Below are 14,883 nucleotides of genomic sequence, written 5' to 3' on the forward strand. Positions count from 1 at the left end.
TAATAAGTATATATTAAAATATTGTACAGCCGTGAATTTACTAATAAAAAATATAGGATGATTTAAATTGGTGATAAGTTGACCCGTTCCGCTTTGGTTAATTCAGGATGCCAGACATCGACGATGAGAACGAGTCGATATTCGGTGCCATTATGCCAAACTTCGTGCTCGAAGCTATCGTCGAAAACAATAATTTTCCCCTCTTCCCAGCTCCTAAAACTCCCCGTATTAAATTTAAGTTTGCCAAACTTGTTTTTTACAAACCTTATTTCTTCAGCTACTCGAATGTAAGTCTTTGGAGGTACTTTTAGCCCTAAATGAACTCTTAAACGACAATTAGTTGGTCCGCAATGAGGCCATACGTGCGTTCCTGGATGCATGACGCTAAATTTAACCTGTCCTCTTCTGCAGGTTCTTGTTTCGGGGGATGCTTCGATAATTTGACAAGTTATGGGACATTTAAGGCAGTTTTCTTTGTTTTTAACACCTCGAGCATACAGTTCAAATTGTTTCCAGTCGCCTACGTCTTTGAGATTTTCGGATTCGTCTTTGAAATAACCTTTTTTGTCAAGCATAGAAAGACCTTCATTACGTATTTCTTTCCAATTTTGTCGGAGAAGCTCGTAAAGTTTATCATACGGTGTTTGTTCTGGTTCCCAAAAAGGTTTTCCTGTTAATCTATTTACATTATAAAGCGATCTTTGGTATTTCGACAAAAAAACCTTATTTATCACACCGTCTTCGTATATTTTTATAGCTTCCTCTGGTTTCCCGATTCTCGCTAAAGCATCTCCTAAATGAAAGTAAAATCTTCCGTCAATAACACCCGGTTCTTTTGTTGCGATTCCTTTGGTGAGGTATTCTATTGCTAAAGATAAGTTATTGTCAACTGTTTTTAAGATAAAACCGTAATGGACTAAGGCGAAACCATCTTCAGGCCATTTTTCCAAAGTTTCCAAAAGTAACATTCTTGCTGTTGTGACTTTGTTTATTGTTAATAATGTGACTGCAAAATCGTTTCTATATTTTATTTCGTTGGGAAATTTTTCTAAAAGTTTTTGGTGAATTTCAATTGATTTTGCGTAGTTTCCTAAGATTTTCTTAATTATTTAGTGATTCATAAAAATATTTTTTTTATACCTATAAATCTCATTCTCTCAATACATCTTTTGGCAGCTGCTAAAAACAACGCGTCAGGTACATATTTGGCATTAAGGACTTTTGCGAAATACTTAATTGATTCTTGTAGTATTTCGTTGCTTCGTTTCTTTTCCGCAAGTTGATCTAAGGCCCTCGCGCGCCCATAGAGGGCACGCGGCGATCCCGGATGATCTTCAAGGATTTTTATGAATAGGGTTAAGGCTAAGGGTAAATTCTTCCAGACAAGGAGGGGAGCGCAAGAAAAAAACACTCTGATTAGTAAACGAGTCTCTTTGCAGCATGCAAAAAACGTGGTCCCGATGTCGTCTCTATTAGTCAAATTGTGTGCGGTGGCTAATAAAAACAATCGGAAAAGTTATCGTACCATAATAGACTGAATTAATTAAAAATAAAAACATTCCAAGGGGGTAATAAAAAAATGCAAGTCGAAAACAAAAATCTAAAATCTACTAATTCTAAAAATCTAAAAACAATCTTAGTTATTATTAATTATTACTTAGCAGCGAGGTTTTTTGTTTGGGAAGTTTTTTATTCCTAAAGTTTTATTATATTTAATTTCTTTTTTGATTAATATGTTTTTAATACTCACATTGGGTAAGTGTCGTTCAGCCGTGTCTAAACTATCTCTAATTAAATAATCTTGAGAGTTTGTAATATTTTCAAATTCATACGATTGAGCGCCTGATCGTTTTTTAATCGGCTTGTCATCGTCCGAATCTGATTCTTGCACTCCTAATAATAAAAAGAATGGTTAATAAATTTTACTAATAATGTTAAAAAAATTAAACTAAAAACTTTATCAAACTTAAAACTAAAAAATTACGTTTCCACCCTCCATCTTCAATATCATCTTCCTCCTCTTCTATTTCCTCCTCCTCCTCCTCCTCCTCTTCGTCTTCATATTTATTTTTAGAACCCAGCTTCCCGTACTTCTCCTCTAATTTCTTCATCAATTCCTCATCCTCATCTTCTTCCTCATACTCTTCTTCATATTCTTCCTCTTCTTCGTCAACATCTTCGTCTTCTTCGTAATCTTCTTTGGTTTCGGGAGTTAAAGATCTTGTGTATTTAGCTCGTAGTTCTTCGTATTGCTTCTTTGTAGCTGGAACGTGGATTTCGGAGTCGCTTTCTTCTTCCTCCTCTTCTTCTGAATATTCTAAAATTCGGCTGAAAGTGTTTTTTTTAAGTAGGATCAGGGCGATTTTTTACCTTCTTCGTTTTCGAGATCCTGCTCAATTTCTTCTAATGTCGGAGGAGGTACGATTGTGTTTCTCCTCGATAAATTTGCGTCTTCTTTTTGGTGTTCATCTTCTCGTTTCGATGATGGTTTATCCGTTCGTTCTAAAGCGAACGATCGAATACCTTTACTTTTATATAGATATAATTTTAATATTTTTTTGGATATAATTTTGAAATTTTTAAATAATTTTTATGCGGTGTTGAATAAGCTGCGCGTCGTTGGTTACAATTAATTTAGTTACAAGAAAGGTAAACTAAAATAATTTTTAAAGAGCTTAGTACCAGGAAATGCTTGAATGTTAGCGTTTTAACACTAAAATGAAAGAAAGCGAAGGAGTTTACAACAACAAAAGGGCATGCTTTGTTACCGGTTTTCCATTTCTTTATCAGTACCACATACGCGACGATCAACAGGGCGACTCCTACGCTTACTTTGGCTGCCACTGGAAACAACAGCAGCCGTTTAATCTTCAAGTCATTTCCTGATTTACATTTGTTAGTATCTAATGCCATTTTTTTCTCTTATCATAAAATTCTCATATCAAGGTACTATTTATAATAAATAAAAACGTTTGTTTTATAACGCTAATAAATACTTTTTATAGCTAGAAGAAATTAAATAGTGTTATTTAACCTAAAACTTATCTATATAATGTTGTTTTGCAAACGATTTAATCTAATTAATAGCTAAATAAATCAAACCAAAATAACAACACAAAACAAGCGTGAAACAAAAAGTACTTACTTCCGGTGTTTGCTCCGTTCGTTGCATCATCCATATCATTTTCATCACCTTCTTGATCTTCGTCCTAACCAAATAATATGAGATAAATTTTTTTTGGAAAAGAGACGATTTTTAGATTATTTTTTTACCTTGTCTTCATCTGAAACATCTTTTCGATTCGATCTTTTTAATTTTGTGGTTTTGGCTTTTTCGGGAATTTCTTCTACACCTTCATCCTCTTCATCTTCTTGCTGTTCATCAGATATCTGGGTTTGTTCTTCTTCTTCTTCTGATTCTATCGGTTGTTCATCATCTTGATCATCACTTTGAGAATCTTGATCATCATCTTCATCATCTTGTTCTTCTTCATCTTGTTCATCAGACTCAGCTTGAATTTCTTGAGATTCATCAATTTCTTGCTCAGATTCTTCTTGTTCTACTTCAGATTCATCTTGTTCAGATTCCGCGTCTTCTTGTTCATCTTCTTGTTCGTCTTCCTCATCTTCTTCAGATTCTTCGTGTTCTGATTCTTCTTGTTCTGATTCTTCCTGTTCTGCTTCTTCCGATTCTTCGTGTTCATCTTCTTCTGAACCTATACCCTCATCTTCTTCATCTTCGTGATCGTCGTGATCATCAAATGAGACTTCATCGTGATGGTCGTCGTGGTCAGGTGAAGTGTCAATCCAGCCTTCAAAGATGGTGGCGAATCTTGATTCGGAGAGAGGGATGTCAACTGCGTTGTAAAAAAGGATTAAAGATGTGATATTCTTTTGATTTTTTTAACTTACTGTCTGTTAATCCTCGATGTTCAACTATGGTATAACCGAGAACAATGGCGATTGCGAGAGTGATGATGAAGAAAATACATTTGGCGCAGATTCCGCCGCCGATGGTTTTTTCTTTGTGAATGTGGATATTGGTGTCATCAGCAATAAGAGTTGGAGGCGTCGGTGTTGTTGGCTGGTGGACGTCCTCTTGATGGTCTTCTGATTAAAGGGTGGTTCAAAACGGAAAATTGTTATGGATGGGTTACGTAAAGTTTGCGGCGATTTTTACCTTTTTTCTTGCGTTTGTCTTTTCTCTTTTTCGGTTGCACGTCGCCTGACATTTTCTAGGCGACGCATCTGCTTTTACCCGATCCGCTACTTTATAATTAACACCGTTAGGCAACGGCCGCTCTCGCAGGACTACAACTATTTTAATTTTGGACCAGGCCGAGCATCCACGACGGCCTACGAATCTAGAAATTACAAAAATAACACTTTCGAGCCCGTGGTGGCGAATCTCAGGTGCGCCGGAAGGGTTCTATCTCCAACAATTTGTACAGTTATGGGACGCACCGGAATAAAAAAAATCTTAAAAATGGGTACAGTTACTTTGGGTTAGTTTGGGCGGCGATCAGCGATAGGCGCAGGTAAAAATCGAAAGCGGAAGCGCATATTACTCGAAATCCCGTTCTGTCGTGTGACGCCACGTTTTTCGGCATTGTTATTGTTGTTACGGGTGGATGGTGGACGCCGAAGGGTCGAAGCACCCTTAGTCGCGTGGCGGCGGTGTGACATGTTACTTTATCCATTTCCCACGATTACTGACCTAACATCCCTTCTCTTTCCCTTTCATCCCCCTTTACTTCTCTGCGAAATTTTGCTAATCGCTTTGCTTCTTGTTTCTACCCCTATCTTTTTCTATTTTATAGGGTTATTATTTTCAAGGTCTTTTTTATATTTATTTTTTTCAATACAACAATATATTTATATATTTAAACATTTTTCTTTTATTATTTTCTTATCTTTTATATATTTTATATCTAGATATTGATAAAAAATTGGTACATAATATATAGATATATATTAATATTAAAAATATTAATATATATTTAAGGGTGTTGATGTTGAGATTAGAAAAAAAAGTGATGCATCTTAAAAGTTCCTGCAAATTATGGCACTCGATGGCGTTAGTACGATTAAACGCGCGAGGGCAAATTGAATGGTAGTTATCAAATGATTCTCGATGAAGAATGGATTTCCCTATTCGATTAGTAGCAGGGGTGGTTGTGGGAAAGTCTCTCTAACGGCATACACACGTGACCGCTCTTTCGTGTATCAGGGGAGAAAGCGAGACAGTCCGAATGAGTTCACCCTTCCGTCGAAGGGAGAAAGGTTGCAGTCGCGTGTTAGGAGAACGGCGGGCCGCGTGGTGGGGACAGTGGTGGGGTGAAAACGTGCCGTGACGTCGTTTGGTCGACGGCCGATCAACAGGACAGACATACAACCGTCGTCTTTACACGCGTTCAGGTTTGACGACAACCGTCGGACACGCGCCTTTCGTTTCCTTCTTATTATGGACCACAACACTCCTCTTCATTGGGGGTACTCCTCCGCCAACGCACCTTCTTGGCCACCCGCCCAACGGTCATCCGGCTCAAAACGACCACTGTCCGAAAGTGATGACTGCGACGATGTCTTCTCCGAGGAGTCCTCAAAAGAACAGTAAGTCTATATATTTCTGTTTTCATTTTGAAATTAATCATGATTTCCTAGATGTACTTCCCCTGGAAATGCTGATAGTTGTCAGATGTTGTCAAGGAAAAAACGACGTGGTGTTATTGAGAAAAAAAGGAGGGATCGTATAAACACCTCTTTATCGGAATTAAAAAGATTAGTGCCCAGTGCTTTTGAAAAACAAGGATCTGCCAAGTTGGAAAAAGCGGAAATACTTCAGATGACCGTTGACCATTTAAAAATGTTACATGCCAAAGGTAATTTTTTATTGTAATATTTATAAAGAGCGTAATTTAATGCAGTGAAACATGGTTTTTAAATGGCCACTGCATGTAGATCGGTTAGACACCTGTTGCTTGTGTTATTTAACGAACACTATTTCCGCTCGTTGTATTGATAATCAGAAGTTAAACTTAAAATTATTGATAAACACAAATATATATGTAATTGTTGATCCGATATTTAATCAGTGTTTATTAATAATTTACTATCAAATTGTTTTGTTCATAATAAACAAATTTATGTAGATCCTTAAAATTTCTATAAATTATTAATAATGATTTAAAATTAATTTTTGTTTAAGTCATTGTCATAGTTCACAAAAATTAAATGTGAACACGTGATATTTGTTTACGTACTCAAGCCAACAAGTGTATCAAACCGTTCCCACAGCGTGATCACACCTGGCCACCCTCCATTTCCCACGCGGTGGCCAAACTCAAACCCAACCCTTCCATCCATCCATTCATTCACCTGACATACAGGTCGTAATGTGGTCGTTTCATTTTTTCGCAGGATTGGACTCCTTCGCTTATGACCCTCATAAGTACGCAATGGATTATCACGGTATGGGTTTTAGAGAATGCGCCGCAGAAGTAGCCCGTTACCTTGAGAGAATTGAAGGGTTGGACATCCAGAATCCATTGCGTCTCAGATTGACCTCTCACCTTCAATGTTGTGCGGCACAAAGGGAGTTGGCATCTAAACAGGCTGTAGCGAGTAGCGGACCTTGGGGTTACGGTTCTCAACCACCATACCCATTAAATCCACTTCCTCCGTCGCCGGCAGGGCCAAATCATGGTCCGATTCATCATCAACCACCTCCTCCGGGTCCAGCTCCACCGTCGTCATTGCATCATCAACCGATGCATGATATCAATTATGATATTTCAACTTCTTGCGCCGTAACGGTTCCGAGCGATTCTTCAAGGTTACCACCGTCTTCGTCCAGCACGGTTTTAACACCTTTAACGACAACCACATCCTCAGCTTTGGGTTATGGTCAATACCCAAACTCTTTTAGTATTCCAAGTAGCAGTCATCACCAGAATTATAACCAAACTAACCCTCCGCAAGGCATGAAGCCTTATAGACCATGGGGTGCCGAAGTTGCTTATTAATGCCAAAGCCAAAAGAAGCCTTGATTAAGTTAAGATGACCCCTCGAAAAAATGACACAGGGGATATAGTCAATTACGTACCTTTTATTTAAGAATATAATATTTTTTACTGTATTTATTGTAAATAATAATATTTTTATATTTAAAATAAACCAAAATATATTTTTCACAAATCCGTTATTTTAACCCTTTTCAAATCCGCACATAACTGGTTTTAGGGTTGCTAAAGCGAATTTTTTGCAAAAACCGGTTCGTTCGCGTTTCCTTCTATTTTCAGATTATCTTAGTCGAATGGTCACTAAAAGAGTGACCGGGTTCATTAACGCGGAATTTCGAAAAACTTCGAACGGCCCGCGACAAGGTTAAAATGTAAATGTAAACGGGGGCTATATACCAGGGGCTGGGACACACGTGGTGGCGAAACGTGGGAATTTTTCGCTTACCCGGCTCTCATGCGTCCACCTTTCTCTTAAGGGCACACGCCAGTAACTACTAAAAGGGGGGTGCCTAAAAGGGATTGTTTATATATTTGTTGGTATTGGATAATTTTAAATCATAATAAAAAAAAATAATTATTTATATATATTTTTTTTATAATAAATTTAAAATTTAAGGGTGAAACTGTACTAAATACAAAATCGAAAACAATAGTCAATTGACGAGTGTCCGACACGTGCCAAACTACGTCATAGTGCAAATCCCGTCTCATTACCGTGATTCAAACGAGACGAAATTGTGCTAAGCCTTCTGCTTGAACGAGCGGAAAATCGGAAAGGAGAATGAACGACGTAAAGTTTATTTTAAAATGCTTTATTTATTATGTACAATTTGAAAAATAGTTCTAGAATCGATCACAGCCCGTTATCGAATACAAAAAAATGTGTTAATTGACCTTGTTAGCTAACTCAATAACTTCATTGAAGATGTTTTGTGACGTTTCCATCTCGAGTAATGTTATGTCGGTAGACACTGATGTGCGCTCTTTTAACGAGACGGATAAAAATGATACTTTGCTGTATCGTCGTTTTGCGCATATTTTTCTGATTGCGTTGTTAAAACTTTTTAACGCCGTCTAAAAAAAATGTTAAATAAAACGGTTTAAGTGATATTAAATCTGGTCGTGTTCTAATTACGAGACATACCTGCAACCAATTATTGCCGACGTAAAATGGTAATTTACCGATAGGCATGTTTGGAACGTTGTCGATGAAATGACGTTGATGCGATGAACTCCGAGGTATATACAACCGCCCCCACCAAACAAACGCCTCCCGTTCGATCATCGTAAGGGGATGCACTTTATTCGGACGTAATACTAACACCCTTGGGGCATTATAATTGTAATCACATTAAGTGCCGACCGATTCTGGTTATGGATATTGCATTTTAATTCAATACACATCACCCTGCGCGATGCAAATCGTTAATCAAAACGGGAGAAATCGAGTCACTGCCTTCTGCGATGTTTACCGAATTCGGTTTAACCAATTTGTTTTTTACGAAACATCCACTAACTAACGCTAATTTATCAACGTATGTTACCTATTTCCCACTAGGTACATGCGGGCTAAGTATTTTATCCTAACCGGATATGTATCTGATAATAAAAAAGACTAAAAATACTTAAACGTTTTCTATTAATAAACTTAGAACAAGTAAAAGCGATTATTTAAGTAAAGTTTCTATAAAGTAATGAATCAGTTTATTTTGAAAGTAAAATTTTAACCTAATTAGAATTTTGTGGATAAAACTTTTGAGTCTCATACTTTTAAGTTTATTAACTAGTAAAACAAGTTGGTTGCACGTTAATAAATCCTTAAAGTTACCCGATAGGATAAACCCCTACCTTATTAAAGTTGCGCAACGGTAACTTTATAAGTCGACAAATAAAAAATTTTCGATTCAAATTTAGGGGTCCCGTTAAAAGCGGCAATTAAAGAATAATAAGAATAATAAATAAATTCAAATGTCAACCCGTCAGTCAAACCGTCGTCGTGTAACGTAGCCAACAAAAAAACCTTCTAATTGATTCGGATTAGTCACACCGCGGCCGACGCGCTCTTGGGGTGAGTTACTTTTTATCTTACACACTTCGAGGGTTAGATAATGTTGACCCGTGTCCAGTTTGAACGGACCACTTCAAAATCAATCAACTTGGGAAAATATTTGCATTATGCCCGTGCATAAATCGCCTCCGCTCGAACGTAACGCATATGAATATGCCAAATTGTATATTACCAAATCGTAAACTAACTTTTATTATCGATACTGATTATATTATCGGAATCATATAGAAACTACTATATCTCGGATGAGTTACAGCCTACAATATTTGCTACATTGTCAGAATTTATTATCCGTGAAAGGACAGATGGGAGGTGCTTGGGTTGTAATTTTAAATTAGGGGGCGGAAAACTGACCGCTGTCCAGCAAGTCTATTGATATCCAAAGAAATTCATTTTAAAGACTGAAATTCATAAACTTTTATTTATATACACTTTTATTTTTAATATTATCAACAAATCAATGTTAATAATTAATTAAGATTTTTAGGCAATAAGGTATTTATTTCTGCACCTCGCCCGCAAGCGAACATATCATACCATAAATTATATAAGGGATTGTACAGAGGATTTCTTAATTTGGTGGTGGTTCTAATAGCTGATGTCTCTGTCACTTGAATGTTTTTCAGTGACTTATTTCCAATTTTAAAAAACAACGGGGCTCCGTATTCGATGTAGTCTACATATTGTTTTGTAAATATGCATCGCACATTTAATGTTAACACCATTATTCTTGAATGTCAGGCTTCTAAATTGCTTGGCAATTGCTTTCATTTTAACTTTTTTGTATGAATATCAAATTTCAACTTATTGTCAATCCCTAAATATTTGCATGTCTTCGTTGGCTGGATCAAGGTGTTCGTTAATCTGATGGTCGGAGAATATTCAGAAGTCCCATGAAAAGGCAGAAGCAGTTGTGATTTTTGAGGGTTTATGTAAATACGCCAAATTTTGAACCACTTTTTTACATCCACAGTCAATGTTCGAAGTCTATTTAATGCTTTTTTTAAGGTCGTATCGTGAGTGACTAACGCTGTATCATCTGCATACTGCAGCATATAAGCAGTTTGTACGTACTATGGGCATCATATCATATCAAGTTGGAGAAAGCGAAGTCGAGGCGTTGCATTTGATACCACCCGGTAGTTCTTAAACAACACATATCACAGCAAAACTATTTGTTAATACCTTATTCACCCAAAACTGGTTAAAACATAATCCCTCTTCTTTTTTTACTGAAATGATTCCAAAATTATAAGAAATATAAAAATTATATTTGTTCGAATATCTGATGAAAACTTGGTATTCTTGGATTTGTTCGGTATTCTAAAGATTTATGATCCATGAAAAAGCCAGATGTGAGGTGAACGTGTAAGGGGCGTGAAAATAGCCAATGTCCATCCACTTGGTAAAAGGGAAGCTATAAAATGGTACTGTTATAATTCGGGTTGTTAAAATTGAACGATGGTTAAAAATGGCACGATCATACTTGTTGAATTAAAAGCTGATTGGGAAAAAGGGGTGCGAATTGATTGTAAATCGATCAGTCAAAGTCAAATCTTCGCCTCCGTCATACCGTATGTTGATCCGATACCGCGACCGGCGAACTTGATAATAGGCCGAGTGTCATAGAATTGATAAATCGTTCCGCGATGATCGCGGAAGTCGAAATCAACCATAACAATAGAAAAAAATAAAAGAGAGAGATCTTCTTGTCAATATAGATTATATTGTACTACATATATTCCACCATATATACACAGAATAATTTCTTCCTACACAAAAACAAACATCGAAATCGCTAGCGCGGTACATCGCTCAACATTAAAAAACACGTAAAGCGGAAACAATGTGGAAAGTAATAAACAATTATATAGTACAGTAAACTTCGGATATAACGAACAAGTTCTAATATGTATTTTTTGAATATACTAAGTTATATCCGATTCGTTCGTTATATCCGATATTAACTTTATATAAAAATTAATAGTATAAAAAAATAATAATGTAAAATCCTACCTTCGGAGTGCACAAATAACTGTCAAAGCGCTGCTGCGCTGACGGAGGACACTTATCTTAATTAGCGTTAAACGTAATCGTTTAATTATTGTCGAAGGAAACTTTATACATAACCTCAGATTAAAAGAAAAATCAACATCTCGCGTGCACTCGGCGACATCTAACCAACGATTGATAAACTCACTACAGTGTATTATCTTTTCACTAACAATTCGACCATTCGTTCTTAGATGGCGCCACGACGAAAACTTTTACATTTATATTCATTAATTAATATTAATCAATATATTAATTAATACTCTTATTATTGTCATTGTCTATCTACATTTTCTTTGTAAAATTGACAATTATTAGTTTTTTTTATCGATGCAAACGTACGATAATGTAGATCATTTCGATTTTTGTACCTTTTCATATCAGTTTTATTTCTTTTTAATTTAATTTTATTTTATTTTGTTTGAAAGAATAAGTATTAATGAGGATTTTCTCTGAAACAATCTACTTTATCCTACAAGAAATGCTACATACAGGAAAATTTTAATTAACCAGCTATAACAAAAGAAGATTTTTGTTGTAGATAGACGATGTGTATACATCCGTTTTTGATGATCAAAATTTAAAAGTGTTTGATTACTTCGCCATCTTACTCGAATAGAAATAAATAAGAATTGACATAGGAGTGACAATTTTTAATATTGACTATGAATTTCTTTTAACACAGGTTCTCGTTAAATACAGTTGCACTGGAAGCACATATAATTCCAGTTTGCCGTTTAGATTTTCTTTTCACTAATTGCGCAAAGCTTAAAGAACATGTAATTTTCGAACAGTTTTTTCTTTATATAATCTACTCTTTTAACGTACAACAAAATTAGTTTGTTTAAATTTTATTATCTTCTTTTTTTTTTCATAATTTTTCATTAAATTTCTCTCTGTATCGTTTCAAATAATCAAACTCGTGCGCCCACATGAACAGAAACGAATCATTATACTAACGTTATTGTCTATATATTGTCAAATATGTATAATATCACTTTGATTTCATCCTTAATACAGTTTTCTTTTCTTAATATATTCATGTGAGCTTACTTTATAAAATTCCTCTTTAAATTAAATTTAGTGATTGCCCACATTTTCACGCATTTTTCCCCAATATAACTTACCGGCTCCCCAAACAGTTTGCGACTCCTTTTTTGTAGTAATTCGTTCATATCCAAATAATCAATCAAAGAGAGTACGACAAATTGTTTGGCAGCCTACATTTATATATATATATATTTTCTTATGTTTCAATACATACAGATGTCCGTTGTTATTGTCGATATGTTTGTCGGAGAGAAAGGGATAGTTTCGTAAGATGATCTCGTAACACAATAACTCGCAATATTATTACAAACCCGTTTGCGATTCGGATTGTAGTGATTTAAACCTTAATTTCTAAGGAGAGGTAGAAGAATGAATTTTGGTGATGACTGATTATGTAATAATAGGATTCGTATTCGCTATTTAATCTATTATTATCTATTATTATACGCGTATTTTCAATAATACGCGTTAACCGTTTGAAATATCAAAAAAAGTTTCAAACAAAAGTTGTTCAAAAATGGAAAATTTATACTTCTGCGAGATTTTTGATTAATTATTGTTAACCACTTTTTCTAAATAACATTTTTTGATATTTCATAAAATAAAGGAGGAAAATTAAAAATTCCCACGCCGAAATATTGTAATAATTTCCTAATTTAAAAGATTCAATGGTAGATAGAGTACGCACAATCTAAAACCGGTTTGTCACACCACCAATCCTTTAAGGGCGCGGCTAATACAAAAATTAGGAAATTATTAAATGTTTTGGCGTGGGAATTTCTAATTTTCCTCCTTTATTTTATGAAATATCAAAAAATGTTATTTAGAAAAAGTGTTCGTTTAATAATTATCTATGCATCTTCTAAGCCCTTTTAAAAATGCTTCTTAATAATCTCGGTAATTAACAATAATTAATCAAATATCTCACAGAAAAAGTATAAATTTACCATTTTTAAACAACTTTTGTTTGAAACATTTTTTGATATTTCAAACGGTTAACGCGTATTATTGGAAATACGTTTGTAACAGCCTTATTAAAAACCAAATTCAAGCAAAACTAGAAATTCTCTGTGCTGATCGGTGTGAATTTTAATCGATTAAAAGCACTCCTTAGATACTTAAAGAGGGTAAGAGATATCGAAAAATTGATTTTGATCATTTTTGTAAGTTACCAAAAAATAGAAAACGCTTTATGGTGTGTGTCAAAATTGTTGTAATCGATTAAAAACATCTCTAGAATACTTAAGGAGGACGAAAGAATAAAAAAAATTTATTATTTAGTTTCTGGTAGGTGTCTCGCACAAATTCATCTTGATCGATTTAGGGTGTTAGATAATTAGGTTTGAATTAATAAACAAGAAAAATTAGAATATTCGAAAAACCGAAAATCCTTTTTAATCTGCTTGTTATTTAAGTTTGTGCTGATACGGTATGGCTACCAATTAAACTGATGTATAAATTGGTGATTTCAAATATAAAATTAACCACAATTGTCGATTTAATTGAATAATATCAGTGAATTCTAATTTAAGCTGGTCCATTACGACCATTTAAATTATGACAAAGGAATTTCAGCTTTGAATGATTTCGATTTTGAACGGTGATATTTTTGGGTAACACCAAAATTCATTTTAAATTGATTGATTTTCAGGTTTGAAATAAAATTGCGTGATACCGTTTAGGGTAGTTAGGAAGGGGATAGAAACGAATAGGACATCTGAGTGTACGCAAAAGTTCCTAACATCATTTATAAATATCTATAGAAAACTATGATTCCTCTTCTAGGGGTATAAAATATATCCAAGCGTCGCCCGCGAGATGCCCTTGGGGGATGGGAAAGTCCTTATTGTCGTGACGACCGAGTGTACCATGTATATAGTGTAGGTTTATCTAAAAAAAGGTCCCCCAAGGCCACGGGCGGGCGAGTGTACACAGCTTTAAAAACAGATCACATGTAAATCAGCTGCCGCCAGAACACTAGGTCGAGAATTGTCGCTTTTTATCACTAAGAGGTTTAAACTTGACTAGAACTTGTGCGTAGCTCGATCGCAACAGGGTCGCGATCGGTTTTAATACTGCTTTTTGGGAAACGGGGGTCGAGGGGGGCCGCGAAATGAAAGGAAAACCAGCAGTTAGTCGCTGCCATCCTGCATCTGCTGCAGGATCCACGGAACGTACTTTGGGACGTACGCATAGACCCCCGGTAGATGGGGGTGGGCGCACTTGATGCCCCAACTAACGATCCCCCCCACAAACCATTTGTCGACGTCGCCGTCGTCCCTGCACAAAAGCGGCCCTCCGGAGTCGCCCTGGGGAAAAGAAGTTTAATTTTCGAGCAAACCCCGTATTTCGCAATCGATAAGCCTGGAACGGTCGCAGGAATTTTAATTTTCGAATTCTCTTATGAATTATTCGACTTGAACCGCCGCGGTTATTATCGATACTCAAAACGATCATCTACGATATCACCATAAAAAAACAAAAACTTATTTACTTTTAATGTTTGTCTACAAAGAAAACCAATCCGACTGTTTTTTTTCTTTCCAACGTCAACTACTATTTCCGCTACTCTGTACTTTTCGTTATTAAGTCACTGCAAACTCTTTCGATTCTTTTTCTTTCTTTATTAAATGCTCTTTAAAAGAAGTTCCCCTTTAACTTTCTGACTCTTATTTAGTTTGATTATATCGT

At 35.6% G+C, this 14,883-nt stretch overlaps 3 protein-coding genes across 8 annotated transcripts in view; 1 reads left to right on the forward strand and 2 right to left on the reverse strand.

Annotated features, from left to right (window-relative positions):
* Positions 1-11,197, reverse strand: LOC111425682 (Aspartyl beta-hydroxylase). Of its 2 annotated transcripts, XM_023059886.2 has the most exons (12): positions 11,107-11,197; positions 4,181-4,364; positions 3,913-4,110; positions 3,274-3,857; positions 3,146-3,209; positions 2,769-2,843; positions 2,371-2,502; positions 1,985-2,317; positions 1,751-1,893; positions 1,141-1,375; positions 265-1,090; positions 1-213 (listed from the first exon to the last, which is right to left on the reverse strand). In XM_023059886.2, exons 2-12 carry the CDS (start codon positions 4,230-4,232, stop codon positions 63-65), a joined length of 2,793 nt encoding a protein of 930 aa, XP_022915654.2. In that variant the 5' UTR covers positions 4,233-4,364; positions 11,107-11,197; the 3' UTR covers positions 1-62. The 2 variants fall into 2 exon arrangements, with proteins under 2 accessions (XP_022915654.2, XP_022915655.2); XM_023059887.2 differs by lacking the exons at positions 1,985-2,317; positions 2,371-2,502; positions 2,769-2,843.
* On the forward strand, positions 4,983-7,197 carry LOC111425683 (Hairy/E(spl)-related with YRPW motif). Its single transcript, XM_023059888.2, has 3 exons — positions 4,983-5,613; positions 5,665-5,882; positions 6,421-7,197. The coding sequence occupies exons 1-3, from the start codon at positions 5,465-5,467 to the stop codon at positions 7,023-7,025; spliced, it is 972 nt and encodes a 323-aa protein (XP_022915656.1). The 5' UTR covers positions 4,983-5,464; the 3' UTR covers positions 7,026-7,197.
* Positions 7,819-14,883, reverse strand: part of LOC111425681 (atrial natriuretic peptide-converting enzyme-like) — a 25,750-nt gene continuing 18,685 nt past the window's right edge. For 4 of the 5 annotated variants that reach the window (XM_023059884.2, XM_023059880.2, XM_023059881.2 and 1 more), the window contains one exon: positions 7,819-14,501. In XM_023059884.2, the coding sequence (XP_022915652.1) occupies positions 14,325-14,501 (177 nt within the window). In that variant the 3' untranslated portion in view covers positions 7,819-14,324. The remainder of the gene's footprint in view (positions 14,502-14,883) is intronic. The other variant, XR_011641315.1, reaches the window with a different exon arrangement.

The sequence above is a fragment of the Onthophagus taurus genome, chromosome 8 (genome assembly GCF_036711975.1).
Source record: "Onthophagus taurus isolate NC chromosome 8, IU_Otau_3.0, whole genome shotgun sequence".
NCBI lineage: Eukaryota > Metazoa > Arthropoda > Insecta > Coleoptera > Scarabaeidae > Onthophagus > Onthophagus taurus.

Bases quoted from the DNA above. Each gene is read 5' to 3' on its own strand.
- LOC111425682 (XM_023059886.2), bottom strand. From the start codon at position 4,232: ATGTCAGGCGACGTGCAACCGAAAAAGAGAAAAGACAAACGCAAGAAA. The intron at 4,111-4,180 runs GTAAAAATCGCC...CCCTTTAATCAG, and splicing joins AGACAAACGCAAGAAAAAAG to AAGACCATCAAGAGGACGTC. The intron at 3,858-3,912 runs GTAAGTTAAAAA...TTTACAACGCAG, and splicing joins ACATCGAGGATTAACAGACA to TTGACATCCCTCTCTCCGAA.
- LOC111425683 (XM_023059888.2), top strand. From the start codon at position 5,465: ATGGACCACAACACTCCTCTTCATTGGGGGTACTCCTCCGCCAACGCA. The intron at 5,614-5,664 runs GTAAGTCTATAT...ATGATTTCCTAG, and splicing joins GAGGAGTCCTCAAAAGAACA to ATGTACTTCCCCTGGAAATG. The intron at 5,883-6,420 runs GTAATTTTTTAT...ATTTTTTCGCAG, and splicing joins AAAAATGTTACATGCCAAAG to GATTGGACTCCTTCGCTTAT.